General features: G+C 36.1%; 1 protein-coding gene across 2 annotated transcripts in view; it reads right to left on the bottom strand.

Annotated features, from left to right (window-relative positions):
- RP2 (RP2 activator of ARL3 GTPase) overlaps positions 1–20,740 on the bottom strand; it is a 53,191-nt gene that overhangs the window by 11,142 nt on the left and 21,309 nt on the right. For both annotated transcript variants that reach the window (XM_038587292.1, XM_038587291.1), the window contains exon 3: positions 17,903–18,017. In XM_038587292.1, the coding sequence (XP_038443220.1) occupies positions 17,903–18,017 (115 nt within the window). The remainder of the gene's footprint in view (positions 1–17,902; positions 18,018–20,740) is intronic.

Here is a 20,740-nt window from a genome sequence, read left to right as displayed (position 1 = left end):
TTTCTCAATTAGATTACAGCTATAGCCTCCCAGGTGGTCTCTCTGCTTCCCCCTTACTCAGAGTTACATTTTAAAGTGACCATTACTCTGCTCTAAAACCTCCAGTAAAATATAATCTATATTTATCTTATTTGTAATTGTTCTAAAAATAAGTTTTTCAGATTTTTATTTTCATTGAAGTATAGTTGACATACAGTATTTTACTAGTTTCAGGTCTACAAAATAGTGATTCAACAATTATATACATTATAAAATGCTCACCAAAATAAGTGTGTTACCATCTGTCACCTTACAAAGTTATTACAATATTATTGAATATATTCCCTATGCTGTACTGCTTTTCATCTCTGTGACTTATTTACTTTATAAGTGGAAGTTTGTACCTCTTTATTCCATTAAAAATAACTTTTTAAAAAGGTTTTTTTTTTTCTGAGAGAGAGAATGCATGACCAGGGGAAGGGATATGGAGAAAGAGAGAGCATCTCCTGCTGAGCACAGAGCCTGACACGGGGTTCGACCTCACAACCCAAAGACCATGACTTGAGCCAAAATCAAGAGTAGGATGCTCAACTGACTGAGCCACTCGTGCCTCCACAATAATAGTTTAAAGCATTAACAAAGCTATAACAAATTAACAAGGTATTTAAGTGTTTACAGCATATGTAATAATAAAATATATAACAACTATACAGGAATGGGAGGGAAGACTTGAGAATATAATGTTAAGTCCTTATATACAACAGGTAAAGTGTTATTCTTAGTGTATTTGAATTATTTAAACATGCATAGTGCAAAACCTAAGGTGACCATTAAAGTAGGTTTTAGAAAAAGTAGCAAAAATAACAATAGAGGAGATTAAATGGAATCATAAAAAAAATGCCTAATTAAACAGAAGAGGTAACAAGAAACAAAAGACAAATGGAAAAAAAGCAGCTAGCAAGATGGTAGATGCTTGCCGAGGCATATCACAGTCAAATTTACAGAACACACAAACAAAATACCAAAAGCAACAAAGACTAGAAAGAACTAGAGAACACCACCAGAAACATCAACTCTACAGGTAACATACTGGCATGAAATTCATATCTTTCAATAATCAATCTGAATGTAAATAGACTAAATGCTCCAATCAAAAGACATAGAGTGTCAGAAGGGAAAAAAATAATCAAGATCCATCTATATGCTGCCTAGAAGAGATTCATTTTAGACCTGAAGATACCTGCAGATGGAAAGTGAAGAGATAGAGAACCATCTATCATGCTAATGGGCGTCAAAACAAAGGTGAAATAGCCATATTTTTATTGGACAAACTAGATCTTTTTTTAAAAAAAAGATTTTATTTCATTCATTCATTCATTCATTCATTCATTCGAGACACACAGAGAGAAAGAGAGGCAGAGACATAGGCAGAGGGAGAAGCAGGCTCCATGCAGGACGTCCGATGTGGGACTCGATTCCAGGACCCCGGGATCATGCCCCAAGCCAAAGGGGTCAGACAGTCAACCGCTAAGCCACTCAGGTGTCCCAAAACTAGATCTTAAAACAAAGACTGTAACAAGTGATGAAGAAAGGCATTATACCATAATTAAGGGGTCTATCCATCAAGATGATCTAACAATTGTAAATATACTCCCAACTTGAGAGAACCCAAATATATAAATTGACTAATAATAAAAACAAAGAAACTCATTGATAATACAATAATAGTAGGGGACTTTAATACCGCACTTACAGCAATGGACAGATCTAAGCAGGAAATCAACAAGGAAACAATGGCTTTGAATGACAAACTAGACCAGATGGACTTAACAGATACATTCAGAACATTTCATCCTAAAGCAGCAGACTACACATTCTTTTCGAGTGCACATGGACATTCTCCAGAAGAGACCACATGCTGGGTCACAATAAAGCCCTCAACAAGTACAAAAAGGGGCACTTGGGTGGCTCAGTTGGTTAAGCATCTGACTTGATTTCAGCTTAGGGCATGATCTCAGGGTCATGAGACTGAGCTCTGCATCAGACTCTGCATTGAGTGTGGAGCCTGCGTAAGATTCTCTCCCCCTCTGCCCACCCCCAACTCATGCACTCGCTCTCTCTCTCTCTCTCTCTCTCTCGCTCTCTCTCAAAAAAAAGAAAGTAAAAAAGATCAAGATCATACCATGCATTTTCTCAGACCACAATGCTATGAAACTTAAAGTCAACTACAAAAAAAATCTGGAAAAGACCTCAAATATCAAATACATGGAGGTTACATAACATCCTACTAAAGAATGAATTGGTTAACTGGAAAATTAAAGAAGAAATTAAAAAATACATGGAAACAAATGAAAATACAATAGACCAAAACCTTTGGGAGGCAGCAAAGGGGGACCTAGGAGAGAAGTATATTGTAATACAGGCCTACCTCAAGAAACAAGAAAAGTCTCAAATACACAACTTAACCTTACACCTAAAGGAGCTAGAAAAAGAACAGCAAATAAGGCCTAAAGCTGGCATTAGAAGGAAAATAATAAAGATTAGAGCAGAAATAAAGGATATAGAAACAAAAAAACCCCCAATAGAATGGATTAATGAAACTAACAGCTGGTTGGTTCTTCAAAAGAATTAATAAAATTGATAAATCCCTAGCCAGACTTATCGAAAAGAGAAAGGACCCAAGTAGATAAAATCATGAATAAAAGAGGAGAGATCACAAGCAATACCGCAGAAATACAATTATAAGAGAATACTATGAAAGATTATATGCCAACAAACCGGGCAACCTGAAAGAAATGGACAATTTCCTAGAAACTTATAAGCTACCAAAACTGAAACAGGAAGACAGAAAATTTGGACAGACCCATAACCAGCAAAGAAATTGAATCAGGAATCAAAAATCTCCGAATAAACAACAGTCCTGGGCCAGATGGCTTCCCAGGGGAACTCTGCCAGACATTTAAAGAAGAGCTAATACCTATTCTTCTCAAACTGTTCCAAAAAATAGAAATGAAAGGAAAACTTCCAAATTTATACTATGAAGCCAGATCACCTTGATTCCAAAGCCAGACAAAGACTCCACTAAAAAGGAGAATTACAGGCCAATATCCCTGATGAACATGGATGGCAAAATTCTCAATAAAATACTAGCAAATTGAATTCAAGAGTACATTAAAAGAATTATTCATCATGATCAAGTGGGATTTATTCCAGAGTGGTTCAACTACAGGGTAGTTCAACATCCACAAACCAATCAACATGATATACCACATTAATAAAAGAAAAGAACCATATGATCCTGTCAATAGATGCAGAAAAAGCATTTGGCAAAACACAGCATCCTTTCTTGATAAAATCCCTCAGCAAAGTAGGGATAGAAGGAACATACTTTAACATAATAAAGGCCATTATACGAAAGACCCACAGTTAACATCATCCTTAATGGGGAAAAACTGAGAGTCTTTCCCCTACAGTCAGGAACTAGACAAGGATATCCACTCTCACCAATACTTCTTAACAAAGTACTAGAAGTCTTAGCCCCAGCAATTAGACAACAAAAAGAAAGAAAAGGCATCCAAAATAGCAAGGAAGTCAAACTTTCACTATTTGCAGATAACATGGTACTCTATGTAAAAAAAAAAACCCAAAAGACTCCACCAAAAAACTGCTAGAACTAAGACATGAATTCAGAGAAGTTGCGGGATATAAAATCAATGTGCAGAAATCTGTTGCATTTCTATACACCAATAATGAAGCAGCAGAAAAATAAATCAAGGAATTGATCCCATTTGCAATTGTCCCCAAAACAGTACGATACATAGGAATAAACCTGAGTAAGTATGAAAGATCTGTACTCTGAAAACTACAGAACACTTCTGAAAGAAATTGAAAAGGACACAAAGAAATGGAAAAGCATTCCATGCTCATAGATTGGAAGAACAAACATTGTTAAAATGTCTGTACTACTGAAAGCAATCTACACATTTAATGCAATCCCTATCAAAATACCACTAGCATTTTTCACAGAGGTAGAACAAACAATCTTAAAATTTGTATGGAACCCCAAAAGACTTGAATAGCCAAAGCATTTCTGAAAAAGAAAAAAACTGGAGGCATCACAATTCTGGATTTCAAGCTATATTACAAAGCTGTAGTCTTCAAGACAGTATGCTACTGGCACAAAAGCAGACACACAGATCAGTGGAGCAGAACAGAGAACCCAGAAATGGGCCCACAACTATATGGTCAACTAATCTTCGACAAAGCAGGCAAAAAGATAGTCTCTTTAACAAATGTTGTTGGGAAAACTGGACAGCAACATGCAGAAGAATGAAACTGGACCACTTTCTTACACCACACACAAAAATAGATTCAAAATGCATGAAAGACCTAAATGTAAGTAAGACAGGAAACCATCAAAATCCTAGAGAAGAACACAGGTAGAAACCACTTTGACCTCGGCTGTAGCAATTTCTTACTTGACATGTCACCAGAGGCAAAGGACACAAAAGCAGAAATGAACTATTGGGACTTCATCAAGATAAAAAGCTTCTGCACAGTGAAGGAAACAATGAACAAAACTAAAAGGCAGCCTATGGAATGGGAAAAGATATTTCTGATATCTTCTCTTGACATATCTGATAAAGGGTTAGTATCCAAAGTCTATAAAGAACTTATGAAACTCAATACCCCCAAAAAATAGTCCAGTTAAGAAATGGGCAGAAGACATGAAAAGACACTTTTCTGAAGAAGATATCCAGATGGCCAAAAGACACATGAAAAGGTGCTCAACATCACTGATCATCAGGAAAATACAAATCAAAACCACAATGAGATACCACCTCACACCTGTCAGAGTGGCTAAAGCTAACAACACAAGAAACAAGCGTTGGTGAGGATGTGGAGAAAGGGGAACCCTCTTGCATTGCTGGGAACGCAAACTGGTGCAGCCACCCTGGTGAACAGTATAGAGGTTCCTCAAAATGCTAAAAATAGAACTACTCTATGATCTGGCAATTGCACTACTAGGTTATTTACCCAAAGGATAAAAAATGCAGATTCAAAGGGATATATAAACTCTGACATTTATAGCAGCATTATCAACAATAGCCAAACTATGGAGAGAACCCAAATGTCCAACGACTGATGAAAGGATAAAGAAGATGTGGTATATGTATACAATGGAATATTAGTCAGCTATCAGAAAATGAAATCTTGCCATTTGCAATGATGTGGATGGAGCTAGAGTGTATAACACTAAGTGAAATAAGTCAATCAGAGAAAGACAAGTACCATATGACTGCATTCATATATGGAATTTAAGAAAGAAAACAGATGAACATAAGGGATGAGGGAGAAAAGGAGAGAGGGAAACAAACCATAAAAGACTCCTAACAATAGAGAACAAACTGAGGGTTAATGGAGGGGAAATGGGTGGGGGATGGATTAGAAGGGTAATGGGTATTAAAGGAGGCACTTGTTATGATGAGCACTGGGTGTTGTATATAAGTGAAGAATCACTGATTTCTACCCCAGAAACCAATATTACATGGTATGTTAACCACAATTTAAATAAAAGATGGCAGATGTTGATCCCAACTATATCCATCTCTTTTAATGTGAATGGTCTAAACACAGCTGTTAAAAAACAGATTGTTAGACTGAATTGAAAAGGAAGAATCAAGTATATCCTGTCTATAAAAACTTGCTTTAAAATGTGTGTGTAGTCAAAAAAAATAAAAAAATAAAATGTGTGTGTATGAGAGAGAGAAAGAGGGGAGGGTTAGAGGGAGATGGAGCGAATCTTTTTTTTTTAAGATTTTATTTATTTATTCATGAGAGATACAGAGAGAGAGAGAGAGAGAGGCAGAGACACAGGCAGAGGGAGAAGCAGGCCTGATGTGGGACTTGATTCCAGGACTCCAGGATTATGCTGTGGGCCGAAGGCAGATGCTAAACTGCTGAGCCACCCAGGATTCCCCAGATGGAGCGAATCTTAAGCAGGCTCTACACCCAGCATGGAGCCTGATGTACTGTTTATTCTCCCAACTCTGAGATCACGACTTGAGCTAAAATCAAGAGTTGGAGGGTTAACCGATTAAGCCACCCAGGCACCCCAAAAAACTCACTTTAGATATAGACTTCAATCAATTAAGAGAAAAGGGATAAAGATATATATGAGACACTAAAGAACCAAATGAAAGCTAGAGTGGCTGTATTTCAGACAAAGTAGATTTCAGAACAAGAAAGATTATCAGAGACAAAGAGGGACATTACATAATGATAAAGGATTCTCCAAAAAGACATAACAATCTTAAATGTGTATGCATCTAACAACAGAGTTTGACAATTCACAAGACAAAATCTAACAGGATCTGACAAGAGAAATAGACAAATCCAGTTAATGTTGGAAACTTCAACACTCCTCTTTCATTAATTCACAGAAGTAGACAGAAAATCAGTAAAGACACAGATGAACTGAACAGCACTATGAACCAAATAGACTTAGTGGACATTTATAGAATATTCCACCAAACAACAAAAAACCATTATACATTCTTCTCTCATGCAGACAGAATATTCACCAAGAGACGCTATATGTAATTAAAGAAAATAGAAATCATACAATGTGCGCTTTTGGACCATAACAGCTTTAATTTAGAAATAACAGAAATACATCTGGACAATGTACAAGTGTTTGGAAATTAAACAATATATGTCTAAATCAATGAATCAAGTAAAAAGTCTCAAGGGAAACTAAAAAATATTCTGAACTATATCAGGGGTCAACACACTTTTCCCATAAAGGGCCAGATAGGAAATATTTTAGGCTTTGTGGGCCATACAGTATGTACCACAACTAATGAACTTTGCTGTTACAGCACAAACAGAAAAGCATGATAGATAAAAGAATGATACAATAAAACTTAACTTATAAAACACACAGTATGCCATAGTTTACCAAAGCCTGAATTAAACAAAAATACATGTCAAAATTTGCAGGATGCAGTTAAAGCAGTGCCTAAAGGAACATTTTTTTAAAGGAACATTTTTAACATTGAATACATATGCAGTTGATTCTCATTATTCACAGATTCCTTATTTGCAAATTTGCCAACTTGGTAAAATTTATCTGTAATCCCAAAATGAATACTTGCAGTCTTCTCATGGTCATTCAGAGAGAAACACAGAGCAGCAAAAATTTAAGTTGCCTGACACACAGATTGCTGAAGCTGAACAAAGTGATCCTCTCTGCCTTCTTGTTTCAAGCCCTCATACTGTAAGCAGCATCTTTTTCACAGTTTTAGTGCCATGTTTTCCAAATTTTGTGGGTTTTGTTGGTGGTTTTGCTATTTAAAATGGCCCCCAAACATAGTACAAAAGTGCTGTCTAATGTTCCTAATTTTAGAAAGGCTGATTTAGGCCAGAGTTAAGTGCTATTTGCTGTGAGTTCAATATTAATGAATCAAAAATATATACCGAATAAAATGTCTTTAAACAGAAACAAACAGGTGTGCCTGGGTGGCTTAGTAGGTTAAGCATCTGACTCTTGGTTTCAGCTCAGATCATGATTTCATAATTTCAGGTCATGATTTCATAATTTCCAAACACTTGACCTTCTTAAGGTCAAGACCTGAGTTGAGTTGGGCTCCTCACTCTGTGTTGAGTCTGCTTGAGATTCTTTACCCTTCTTTTCCCCTCCCCTCTGTTCCTCTTTCCCCACCCTCCCACCCCCATGCACACATGCTCTCTATCATAGATAGATAGATAGATAGATAGATAGATAGATAGATAGATAGATAGGATATTTTTTAAAAAGAAAAAATAAACAGAAATAAACTTACAAAAGATTATGTATGGATTGACTCACAAAAATTTTATGACCAGAGACTTGTAGGAACTTAACCCCATATTTCTCTTAGGAGCAAAAGCTCAGTACTCATTAATTCAGTCTTCACAGTGACATTACAGAACATAACTACTGTGAAAAGCAACTCTATTAGAAAAGAAGAAATATCTAAAATCAGTAACCTAATCTTAAACCTCAAGAAATTAGAGAAACAAAAGCAAATAAAATGTAAAACAAGGAAGGAATAATAATTAGTTGAGCAGAAAATAATAACATTGAAAAGAGAGAAACAGAAAATCAATGAAACAAAGAGCTGCTTCTTTGATATTATCAATAAAACAATAAACCTTTATTCAAGCTGATAGGAGAGGGAGAGGATTCAAATTACCAATAGCAGGAATATTAGTGGGACATTACTACTGATCCCAAAAATGTTAATAAGAATAGAGAAATATTATAAACAACTCTATGTCCATAAATTTGGTATCTTAGATGAAATGAGTTTCCTAAAAGACAAGTACTATCAAAATTTATTCAAAACGAAAAAGCCCTATAAGTAAATAATTTAATAAGTAAATTAAACTTACAGCCAAAAATCTTTCTCTCCAAATCTCCAAGCCTAGATGGTTTCATTGGTGAAGTCTACCACACATTTAAAAAAGAAATGATATCAATTCTCTAAAATTTATTCAAGATCTTAGAAGAGGAAAAGATATATCCCATCTTATTTTATGAGGCCAGCATTATCTTAGTATCAAAGCCAAACAAAGATATTACAAGAAAACTACAGACCAATGTCCCTCATGAACAAAGATGCAAAAATCTTCAAGAAAATATTAGCAAGTTGAATTTGGCAATATATTAAAGAGATAATATACCAGGATCAAGGGAGTTCATCTCAGGAATATAAGGCTGGTTCAACAGTTAAAATTAACAAGTCATTCACCAGATTAAATTATTAAATAATAAAAAAATTATCTCAGTAAATTCAGAAAAAAACATTCAACAAAATTCAACATCCATGAAAAATGAAAACTCAACAAACTAGGGATAGAATGAAACTCCCTTAGCCTAATAAAAGGTATATATAAGAATCCTATAACCAAAATAATTTTTTATGGTGAGATGCAACACCTGCACTCTGAAATCAGTAACAAGGCAAGAATGTCCTCTCCTCACTATTCTGTACATCATCATAGTGGAAGTTCTATCCAGCATAATAACGCAAAAAAAGAAGGAAATATAAAAGTCATGTCAAAATGACAGAGGAACCAGCCTAAAAGAACTATCAATGGCTAAAACTGGAACAGTTTGATAGTACTGGACTATAACTCAAAGAACAAAACGCATATTCATGAGTCTCTACTGATAGAAATAAATGACTAAGAGTAAATGGGGGAGAAGGGACAAATATTTCTTACAGAAGAATTCCAAATAACGTGAGTTGATACTCCCCTCTCCAGGAGGTAGGTATAGCTTAATTCTCCTTGCCTTGAGTGTAATCTGGTCTTAGTGACACAACTTCCAAAGAACAAAGTATGAAAAGGAAAAAGCAGGAACTTTACAGTGTTTGGGAAACCTGGCAGACACCACCTGAACTAAGTCACCAAGGTCAATGCTCCAAAGAGAAGTCATGTTGATATCCTGTACCCCTGGATGTGATGTGATGTGATGTGATGTGATGTGACGTGATGTGATGAGAAGGGCATTTCACCTCTTCTCCCAAAACCTCAATCTAACCAGAGAAAACATTAGACAAACCAAAACTGAGGTACATTCTACAAAACAACTTAGTAGTACTGTGAAAATATTTCAGGGTCATGAAAAACAGGAAAGACTAAGGGACTCTCATGGATTTGAGGAGATTAAAGAGACATGACAACTAGATGCAACGTGGGATTTTGGATTGAATTCTGGAACAGAAAAAGGATATAACTAGAAAAACTGGTGAAATTTGGATAATGACTATAGCTTAATAGTTTTTTTTTACCAGTGTAAATTTCTTTGTTTTGATAAACGTACCATGGTTATACTAACATTAGGGGATGCTGGATAAAGGGTATATGGAAGCTATCTGTCCTACCTTTGCGACTCCTCTGTAAAACTAAAATTATTCCAATATAAAAAGTTTATTTAAAAAAAAACAACTAAAAAAAAAAAAAAAAAAAAACAACTGAGGGGCACCTGGCTGGCTCAGTCAATAGAGGATGTAACTCTTGATCATGGTGTCAGAGTTCAAGCCCCATGTTGGGCCTAGAGCTTACTTAAAAAAAAAAAACAAAAACAAAAACATGGGGCGTCTAGGCAACTCAGTCAGTTAAGCATCCAACTCTTGGTTTCCGCTCAGGTAATGATCCCATGGGCTATGAGATCAAACCCCATGTTGGGCTCTGTGCTTAGAAGAGGGTCTGCTTGAGAGTCTCTCTCTCTCTGAAATGAATATATAAATCTTTTTAAAAATACAGCTGAATGGGAGAACATAATTGTAAATCTTATATCTGGTAAGGGGTTAATATTCAAAATATATAAAGAATTCATATAACTCAATAGGGAAAAAAACTACCTAGGAAAAAAAAGTACCAAACAATCTGATTAAAAAATGGGCAGAGGGGGTGCCTGGATTGCTCACTTGGTTAAGTGTCCAACTCTTGGTCTTGGCTCAGGTCTTGATCTTATGGTTATGAGTTTGAGTCCCATGTTAGGCTCCACATCATGGAGCCCACTTAAAAAACAGGCAGATGATATGAATAGACATTTTTCCAAAGAAGACATACAGGTACGTGAAAGGTGCTCAACATCATTCATCATCAGGGAAATGAAAATCAAAAACATGATGAGATTGATCATCTCACACTTGTTAGAATAGCTACTATTGAAGAGATAAAAAACAACAAATGTTGGCGAGGATGTGGAAAAAAGGAAGACCTTGTACATTCTTAGCAGGAATGTAAATTGGTGCATCCACTATTAAAAACAGTATGGAAGCTCCTCAAAAAATTAAAAATAGAATTACAAATATGATCCAGCAATTCCACTTCTGGGTATTTATCTTAAGAAGATGAAAACACTAACCAGAAAAGATACATGTACTCTCATGACACTGCAGCATTATTTACAATAGGCAAAATATGGAAACAGCCATTGATATTCATGAATAGATAATGAAAATGTGGCATATTTACACATAGAGACACACACACATGCACACACACAATGGAATAATATTCAACCATAAAAGGGAACTTTCCCATTTGCAACAACATGGATGGACCTTGAAGGCATAATGCTTGGTGAATTAAGTAAGAGAAAGGCAAATTCTATATGATCTCATTTATATGTGGAATCTGAAAAAAAAAAAAAACCTAAGCTTATACGTACAGAGAACAGAGTGGTAGTTGCCAGAAAGGTATAAAGTGAGGGGTGGGCAAAATGGGTGAAGGGGGTCATAAGGCACAAATTTCCACTTATAAAATACATGTCATAAGGATATAACGCATAGCATAGTGACTATAGTTAATAATATTGTATCACATATTTGAAAGTTGCTAAGAGAGTAGACTGTAAAAGTCCTTATCATAAGAAAAAGAATTTTGTAACTACATATGGTGACAGATGTTAACTAGATTTATTGTGGTGATAATTTCACAATATACACAAATACTGAATCATTATGTTGTACATCTGAAACTAATAGGTTACATGTGACCTGTATTTCAAAAAATATCTAGTAGCTTCTCATCTCAGTCTAGAAGCCAAAGTCTACAATGCCTACAAGGCCCTCTATCATTGGACTCTTTCACTATCTCAGACTTCATCTATGTTTACTGAATAAATGAAAGAATGACCCTCTAAAACAAAGGAATCCAAGTCTGACTAATCATCAGAACGATCTGGGGAACTTTTTAAAATGCAGATCCCAAGGGTATATCTCAGAAATTTTTTAATCAGTCTTTCTGGGGTGGGAGATGGAAATTTATATTTTTCCAAGTACCCTAGATAGTTCTGAGGATTAGTTAAGTTTAGAAGATTCTCAAGATGGAAAACACAGTGAATTCTCTCATTAAGCAGACAAAAAGCTTTATTAATTGAAAGTAAATAACTATAACAGCTTTAACTGAAGAGGAAAATTTAGAGATTCTGAGGTACAAAGTACTTGAAATAAAAGTGTATTTTCAAAAGAATAAGTTCACCCTTGACTCAAAACAGTGGTTTAAAACTGGGAGCAGGGATGCCTGGGTGGCTCAGTGGTTGAGAGTCTGCCTTTGGCTCAGGGCATGATCCCGTGGTCCCGGGATTGAGTCCCACATCGGGCTCCCTGCAGTGAGCCTGCTTCTCCCTCTGCCTATGTCTCTGCCTCTCTCTCTGTATCTCTTATGAATAAATAAATAAAATCTTTAAAAAAAAACAAATAAAATAAAACTGGGAGCAATTTTGCCCCCCCCCAGGGGGCATTTGGCAATACCTAGAAACATTTTTGGTTATCACAACTAGGAGTGTGGTGTTTGCCACTGGCATCTGGGTGGTAGAAGCTAGGGATGCTGCTAAACATCCTAAAAAGCATGGGACAGCCCCACCCCACACGATCATCCATCCTAAAATGTCTATAGTGCTGAGGTTGAGAAACCCTCCTTAGAATGTCTGATGGCCACTTTTAGATAAGGACCCAATTGACCCAAGTCCTGCTAGAATATTTCCACTGACAGCCTGCTCATCATTCCATATCAGTCAATGCAATATTGGGCAGCTAAAAACTTTTCCTCTGTTTTTTATTTTGAAAAATCGCAAAAGTTAAGAAAAGTTGACAGAAAAACATAAATATCCATTTGCCCTTTACCTACGCCCATCAAATGTTAACATTTGGCCCCATTTGCTTTATCCCACACTATACTTGCTTTTTTTGTTTCACTGAGCCATTTGAAAGTAGCAAGACATCATGACACGTCAGCATGAGTCTCCTAGATAACCACAAGATAATCATACTTAAGGATATTAACAGTAATTTCAACTTCATCTTCACAATCTTCGCAAGTTTTCCCCAAAAACGTCTTACAGCTTTATAGTTCACCACATCTCAATCAGATGAAGGTTCATTCATTGTACTTAATTGTTATGTTTCTTTTAATCCATAATAGTCCCTCATCATTTTTGTTTGTTTTCCAGGACATTTGTTGCCCTGGCCAGTTGTTTTGTGAAATGTCTTCGTTTTTGAATTTGAATCATCATGTTCTCATAGTGTCATTTAAAATGTCTCTAGATTTTCTTTCTTTCTGATAAACTAGAAGTCTTAGCTTGATTAGATTCAAATTAAGTATTTTGAGGAAGAACTCTTCATAGATGATGATGTGTATTTCTTACTGAAAAACACAATGTCAGGCTGTCCTGCCTTCAGTGATCCTAAGTTTGATTGGAGTGATCACCAAGTCTCTGATGTAAAGGTTTTTTTTTTAAGATTCTATTTACTTATTTGAGAGAAAGAGAGGAAGAGAGAGCAGAGTGGGAGGAAGGGAGGGAGAGAGGGAAGGGCAGAGGGAGAAGCAGGATCCCTGCAGGGAGACTGATGCAAGTGAGACTCGATCCTAGGACCCCAGGATCATGCCCTGAGCCATAGGCAGATGGTCAACCACTGAGCCACCCAGGTGTCCCACAAATATCCTATTTCTTTTTTTTTTAAAGATTTTATTTATTTATTCTTGAGAGAGAGAAAGAGGGGGAGAGACACAGGAGGAGGGAGAAGCAGGCTCCATGCAGGGAGCCCGACGTGGGACTCGATCCCAGGTCTCCAGGATCACGCCCTGGGGCTGAAGGCAGCGCCAAACCGCTGAGCTACCCAGGCTGCCCCAAATATCCTATTTCTTAGCAACTTTTACCCCAATAGTTTTAGCATCCACTGATAATCTTTACTGAATTAATTATTACCTTGGGGATTAGAAGATGGTGATTTTCAAAGTCTAATCATTCCTTCTACATTTATTAGCTCACAGTATTCTGTAAAGAGCAGAAGATCTTTCCTTTATTTCTTCCTCCTCCTTTTTTATCACTATGGATGCATGGATTTCTGTTGTTAAATCAATTCTCTTCATTATTCTTTGTTATACCTAAATTATCCCAAATTTGGCCAGTGGAAACAGATTTAAGCTTGTTCTTGTGACCTTTTGGCATGACCTCATTAGTCATTGAATACTTCCTATGGATATCTCTGGTTTTATAAATTTTTTTAAAAATTTTAAATTTATTTATTCATGAGAGACACACAGAGAGAGAGGGGGGCAGAGACACAGGCAGAGGGAAAAGCAGGCTCCATGCAGGGAGCCCGATGTGGGACTCATCCCGGGTCTCCAGGATCACGCCCTGGGCTGCAGGCGGCACTAAACCGCTGAGCCACCCGGGCTGCCCTATCTCTGGTTTTAAAAGTTAATTATATGATGTTCATTTGCTGAAATTCCTGTAACATTGGCCCATTTATTTTAATTCTACTTTTTTTAGTTCTACTTTTACCTCTTCCATGTGGAATGTTGTGTTAAACACAGATATTATATTTGGGGTTGGAGCATTTCTATGAAACTACTCCACTAACATTGCATGAGCACATAAATCATTAACTTAGACCTACTCATATACTCACTTCATCCCTAACTTCACACATTAGGATGTCCATTACACTTAATAACTTAACTTAATAACATTAACTTCAATGTCTGAAACCTCTTGAGTTTATTTTTTAAAATTTTATTTATTTATTCATGAGAGACACAGAGAGAGAGAGAGATAGAGAGAGAGAGATAGAGGCACAGACACAGGCAGAGGGAGAAGCAGGCTCCATTCCATGCAGGGAGCCCGATGTGGGACCGGACCCCGGGTCTCCAGGACCACACCTGGGACTGAAGGTGGCGCTAAGCCACTGAGCCACCCGGGCTGCCCTTCTTGAGAGTTTAAAGGCTTGTTTTCAAGGTTCCATCAGAATGCTCCCATTTCAAAACAGTTGTATCAAACAAGCCAGGACACTTGAAAAACTATAAAACACTGATGAAAGAAATTGAAGATGAAACCAACAAATGGAAAGATATGCCATGCTCATGGACTGGAAAAACCAATATTGTTAAAACATCCATATTACTCAAAGCAATCTACAGATTTAATGCAATCCCTCTATCAAAATACTAACAACATTTTTCACAGAACAAGAACAAATAACCTTAAAATTTGTATGAAACCACAAAAGACCCTGAATAGCCAAAGCAATCTTGAAAAAGAATATAACTGGAGGTATCTCAATCTCAGATTTCAAGACATGCTACAAAGCTGTAGGTAATCAAAATAGTGTGGTACTGGCACAAAAATAGATCAATAGAACAGAATAGAATCCAGAAATAAATCCACACATATATAGTCAACCAATCTATGACAAAGGAAGCAAGAACATACAATGGGGAAAAGACAGTCTCTTCAACAAATGTTGCTGAGAAAACTGGACATTGAAAGAATGGAACTGGACCACTTTCCTACACCATACACAAAAATAAATTCAAAATGGATGAAAGACCTAAATGTGAGGCCTGAAACAGTAAAAATAATAGAAGACATAGGCTGTAATTTCCTTGACACTGGCCTCAGAAACTTTTTCTAGGCATGTCTCCTCAGACAAGAAAAATAAAAGCAATAAAGTTAAAAGGTAACCTACTGAATGGGAGAAGACACTTGGAAATGAATATCTGAGAGGGGGTTAATATCCAAAATATATAAAGCTCTTATGCAACAGCAAAAGAATAAATAATCCAATTAAAAATGGGCAGAGGACCTAAACAGAAATTTTCCCAAAGAAGACATACAGCTGGCCAACAGACATGTGAAAAGATGCTCAACATCACTAATCATCAGGGAAATGCAAATTAAAACCACAATGAGATATCACTTTATACCTGTCAGAATGGCTAAAATAGAAAACACAAGAAATAACAAAGTGCTGGTTAGCCAAATTATGGAAGCAAGCCATGTCCATCCACAGATGAATGGATAAAGAAGGTGTGGTGTGTGTGTGTGTGTGTGTGTGTGTGTGTATACACACAATATACAATATATCCATATACACAATGGAATATTACTCAGCCATAAAAAAGAATGAAATCTTACCATTTGCAACATGGATAAAGAAGGGAGGGAGGGAGAATGAAATCTTACCATTTGCAACATGGATAAAACTAGAAGGTATAGTACTAAGTGAAATAGGCCAGCCAGAAAGAAACAACTGCCATATGATTTCATTCATATGTGGCATTTAAGAAACAAAGGAAAAAAAGACAAAAAGCCAGGCTCTTAAATACAGAAAACTGGTGGTTGCTAGAGAGGAGGTGTGTGGGGATGGAAGTCAAATAGATAAAGGAGATTGAGAGTACACTTATCTTGGTGAGCACTGAGAAATGTATAGAATTGTTGGATCATTACATTGTATATCTGAAACTAATGTAATATTGTATGTTAATTATACCTCAATTTAAAAAGTACTAAGTCGGGATCCCTGGGTGGCGCAGCGGTTTAGCGCCTGCCTTTGGCCCAGGGCGTGATCCTGGAGATCCGGGATCGAATCCCACGTCAGGCTCCCGGTGCATGGAGCCTGCTTCTCCCTCTGCATATGTCTCTGCCTCTCTCTCTCTCTCACTGTGTGCCTATCATAAATAAATAAAAATTAAAAAAAATAAAAATAAAAAAAAAAATAAAAAGTACTAAGTCATAATTTCCAGTATATATTCTAGAGTAGATTTATGCACTGGGTTAGAGCAAGTCCCTCATACTGTTACAGTAACCAAAATGGTATATGAAATACTATATTAATGGCTGAGTCATAGCCAGCATTAGTTATTAAAATGATCCCAACAATCTTCCAATATTTTTTTAAGATTTATGTATTTATTTTAGAGAGAGAGCGAGAGAGCGCGCACATAGTGGGGCAAGGAGAGAGAGAGAATTTCAAGCAGACTCCCTGCTAAGCACAGAGCCAGACACAGGGCTCACTCTTACCACCTTGAGACTGTGAGCTGAAATTAAGAGTCTGACACTTAACTGACTGAGTCACCCAGGCGACCCTCCTCCAACATTTTCATATAGGTTTTGCAGTTATTACAACTTATACATAAAAAGTATATAAATGTAGATGTGCCATCTTTTTAGGGTATACTCAATCTGCACTGCATATTATTCTACATATTTGCTCAGGCAAATAAAGAGAAGCCTGATGAGCCTTGAGCAAACAATGTCCCTGTTCTGACAGATAAACAGAACTCTGTCCCCTAGAATCAGTATACCTTCAAATACATATAGGCAGGGATGCCTGGGTGGCCAGTGGTTGAGCATCTGCTTTTGGCTCAGGGCGTGATCCTGGGTCCAGGGATCAAGTCCCACATTGGGCTCCCTGAAGGGAGCCTACTTCTCCCTCTGCCTATGTCTCTACCTCTCTTTCTGTGTCTCTCATGAATAAATAAAATCTTAAAAAAATACATATAGGCAGACATAATATCCCTTCCAGAGGGCACATGAATTCCAGTTCCTCTGTTTGCAGATGTATTTCCAGTATTTGAAATTTGTTGGTGGTATTTGCCCATTGGGTAAAACAATTCTACTTATGGATGAGAAGTTAATCAATCATATTAAATACATAAAAGAGTATACAATTTTATTTGTATTTCTTATTTTCTTTCCAGTATGGTCAAAGCCCACTGAAAGCAGAAAGAATCCTTATAAAGTGCTTTGTAACTCTGGACAGGGAGAACGAAACAGTCACTCATTGTAGTACAATAATACAATAAAATAATAACTAAAATAACAACATATAATAATAATAAAATGTGACTTTCAAGTACTAAGATGACAAAATAGGAAAAAATCTAATGCCTAATTTCTAGTTAGTTATATAGGGATTTTTGAATGATGTGAAATTTTGACATTTTTGAATAGTCATAGGAAAAAAAACATAAAACAAACAAGAAAGAGAAGGCAATGTAAGAGAAATGCCAATGGCAAGAGCAGATCTAATCACATGTCAAGAAGATAAGCACACAAGTACACCAATCGTTCAGAACATACCTTTGTTCAGAAGAGGAAGGAAGTCAGGTGCTTTTTCCCCAAAAACCCTTTGAGCATCCTCAGCTTTCATTGACACTTCCTTTGTCTGAACTAGGAAAAAGCCTTTACCAACCATCTGTGGAAAATAAAATTTCATTTAGGTTTTTAAAATGAACTTCTGAGATTAAAACAATATATTTCTATTCTAGTATTTTTCTGTATAAAATATGACACAGCATGGTGATTTTTGTTTGAATCATCACTGTAATTCAAGGCGTTTGCTCTAACAAGTTTTCACATATACAAGATTTTTCCAGAAGGGTAGTTGTGGTTAAGAATTAGTGTGCAGTGCCTCATTTGTTTGGTGATACTTGTAAATGTCCAATAAGGAGAGAATGGTTAAGTAAGTAAACCAGGGTACATTCATCACATGATGAAATAGCATTGATCATTAAATATAACAAATCATAAAATGAAGAAAAGCTTATGTAATAATTTTGAAAAGCATGATACAAATGTATGTAGTATAGCACAATAGTGATAGACCACATTTACGGAGCCCTACTGTATGCCAGGCAGTTTTATGCACTTTACATGTATAACACGTTTAACCCTCTCGTGAGGTAGGTACTACTATTACCCTAATTTTACAGGTGAGAAAATGAAGGCACAGAATGGTAGAGAAACTTACTCAAGGTCACACAACTATCAAGTAACAGAATTGTGATTTAAACCCAGTTAATCTCATTATAGACAAAATAATGAAAAATTATTCCTAAAAAGACTATTCAAGATATAGTATGTTATAGATGATTTCTTTTGTTATGGATGATTTTTAAACTTATTTCTACTCTTCCTTATTTCTACAATTCTGTACAATAAGTACACATTAACTTTTAAAATAACAATGAAAGTAGTTTTTAAAAATGCAAAGTATTCACTTAATTTTTTTAGCAAAGCGTATTGGATTTTTCAGTATAAAAGTAACATATAGGGCACCTGGGTGGCTCAGTGATTGAGCGTCTGCCTTTGGCTCAGGTTGTGGGATCGAGTCCCGCATTGGGCTCCCTGTGGGGAGCCTGCTTCTCCCTCTGCCTATGTCTCTGCCTCTCTCTGTGTGTCTCTCATGAATAAATAAAATCTTTTAAAACAAAGTAAAAAAATTAAATAAATAAAAGTAACATATATGTTCAACACAAAACACTTCAAAAATGAAAAAATAGAAACAAATATGAACCAAGGTGCTACCACTCAAAGGTGCCAATGCCATTAGGGTATACTTCCATTTACCCTCCCAGTTTTATTTTTCCCCCATTACAGAAATAACACATGTTCATTGTAAAATCCATATAACTACAAAAAAGAAAAGAAAATCCTGCTCTTAATCCAATTCCTAAGAATAACCATAACTGTTAACATTTTAGTATATATAACTTTCCAGACTTAGATCTCTTAAAAAATTCAGATACTTATATAATATTCTACAAATTTTCACTTACTTGACTGTGAATATTTCTCAGCTATTTCACTATAAAATCAGTTTTTTTAATAAACTAATTTTTTATTGGTGTTCAATTTACCAACATACAGAATAACACCCAGTGCTCATCCCGTCAAGTGCCCCCCTCAGTGCCCGTCACCCATTCATCCCCACTCCTCGCCCTCCTCCCCTTCCACCACCCCTAGTTCGTTTCCCAGAGTTAGGAGTCTTTATGTTCTGTCTCTCTGATATTTCCCACACATAAATGGCTGATAGTATTTCATCCTATGGCTATATTATCTCATACCATTCCATCAACTTGGATTCAAACTCAAATCCTTTTTCAGAGCCCTCAATGCTGCCTCAGAAAAAAGAAACATACATAAAAAATAGCAGAAAATTGCATGAACATCATTGCCAGGTGATGACTGCAAAGTTACTTAAAATATCAGAAATAATCCTACATCTGTTCCTAATTTTCTAGATGGCTCAATACCTCTCATTTTATAGTCACACACGTAAACTGACAAAAGATGATTTATTCAAAATACTGTTACCCAAAAACAAATAATAAATTACAAAACTTGATCTATTTTGATATCTCACTCTAGATATCTGGAGACTCATTTTTCATGAAAATTCTTCTACTTTGAAAGACCTGAAATAGCAGTAACTATTCAACTTTAATTATGCAATACACTACTTTCAAACAATTCAAACTACTTTTACTCTAATTTATCCTGTGGATGTTTGTGATGTAGCTAAGAGGAAGCAAGAAATCTGATTTAAAGTAAGGCCCAGTAACTTATCTTGATTCCCTTTGGAATGTGCTTTCTGGTTTATCCAGCTTTTCTGGACTTCCTATCTCAAAAAACTATTATAATACAGTTAATTTATAAAAACAATGTGAAACAAAATTCTGTGATACTCCTAGGGTTTAACAAAGCCAAAGTTAGCAATCACAGTTCTAGTCAAAGCTGTCTTAAGGTATTTGGGTTATGATATGAGACTGAAGTTTTGTGTGGTTCTTTTTTTTTTTCATCTCAGAATGAAGTAGCTTCTATACATATTTTCCTGGAAACTTGAGCTTCATTTTTTGGAAAAAATATGTAATATCTCCCTTAATATGTAAGCCAGTGATCTTTTAGCATGTTTGATACCCTCTTCACATGTAGTTGGCATTTTCTTCTTTTGGTTCTCTTGTCATTCCTTAATTCTGTGCTTTCAAAGTTAGGTAGGGTAACTCCAACCAAGGGTTCCAGGGTTTTTCCTTTGTAGGCTGAAGGGTAAGTATCTGCCTTGACTCCCTACACTTTCAGTCACATTCCTGTTTCACCAGGAATTCTCAGCTTTCCTTTACCATTGAGGTAGCAGATTAG

This window comes from Canis lupus, chromosome X, assembly GCF_011100685.1.
Source record: "Canis lupus familiaris isolate Mischka breed German Shepherd chromosome X, alternate assembly UU_Cfam_GSD_1.0, whole genome shotgun sequence".
NCBI classification, from domain to species: domain Eukaryota; kingdom Metazoa; phylum Chordata; class Mammalia; order Carnivora; family Canidae; genus Canis; species Canis lupus.
Note: the sequence above shows the minus strand (reverse complement) of the source record. Positions and strands in the feature narration are given on the sequence as shown.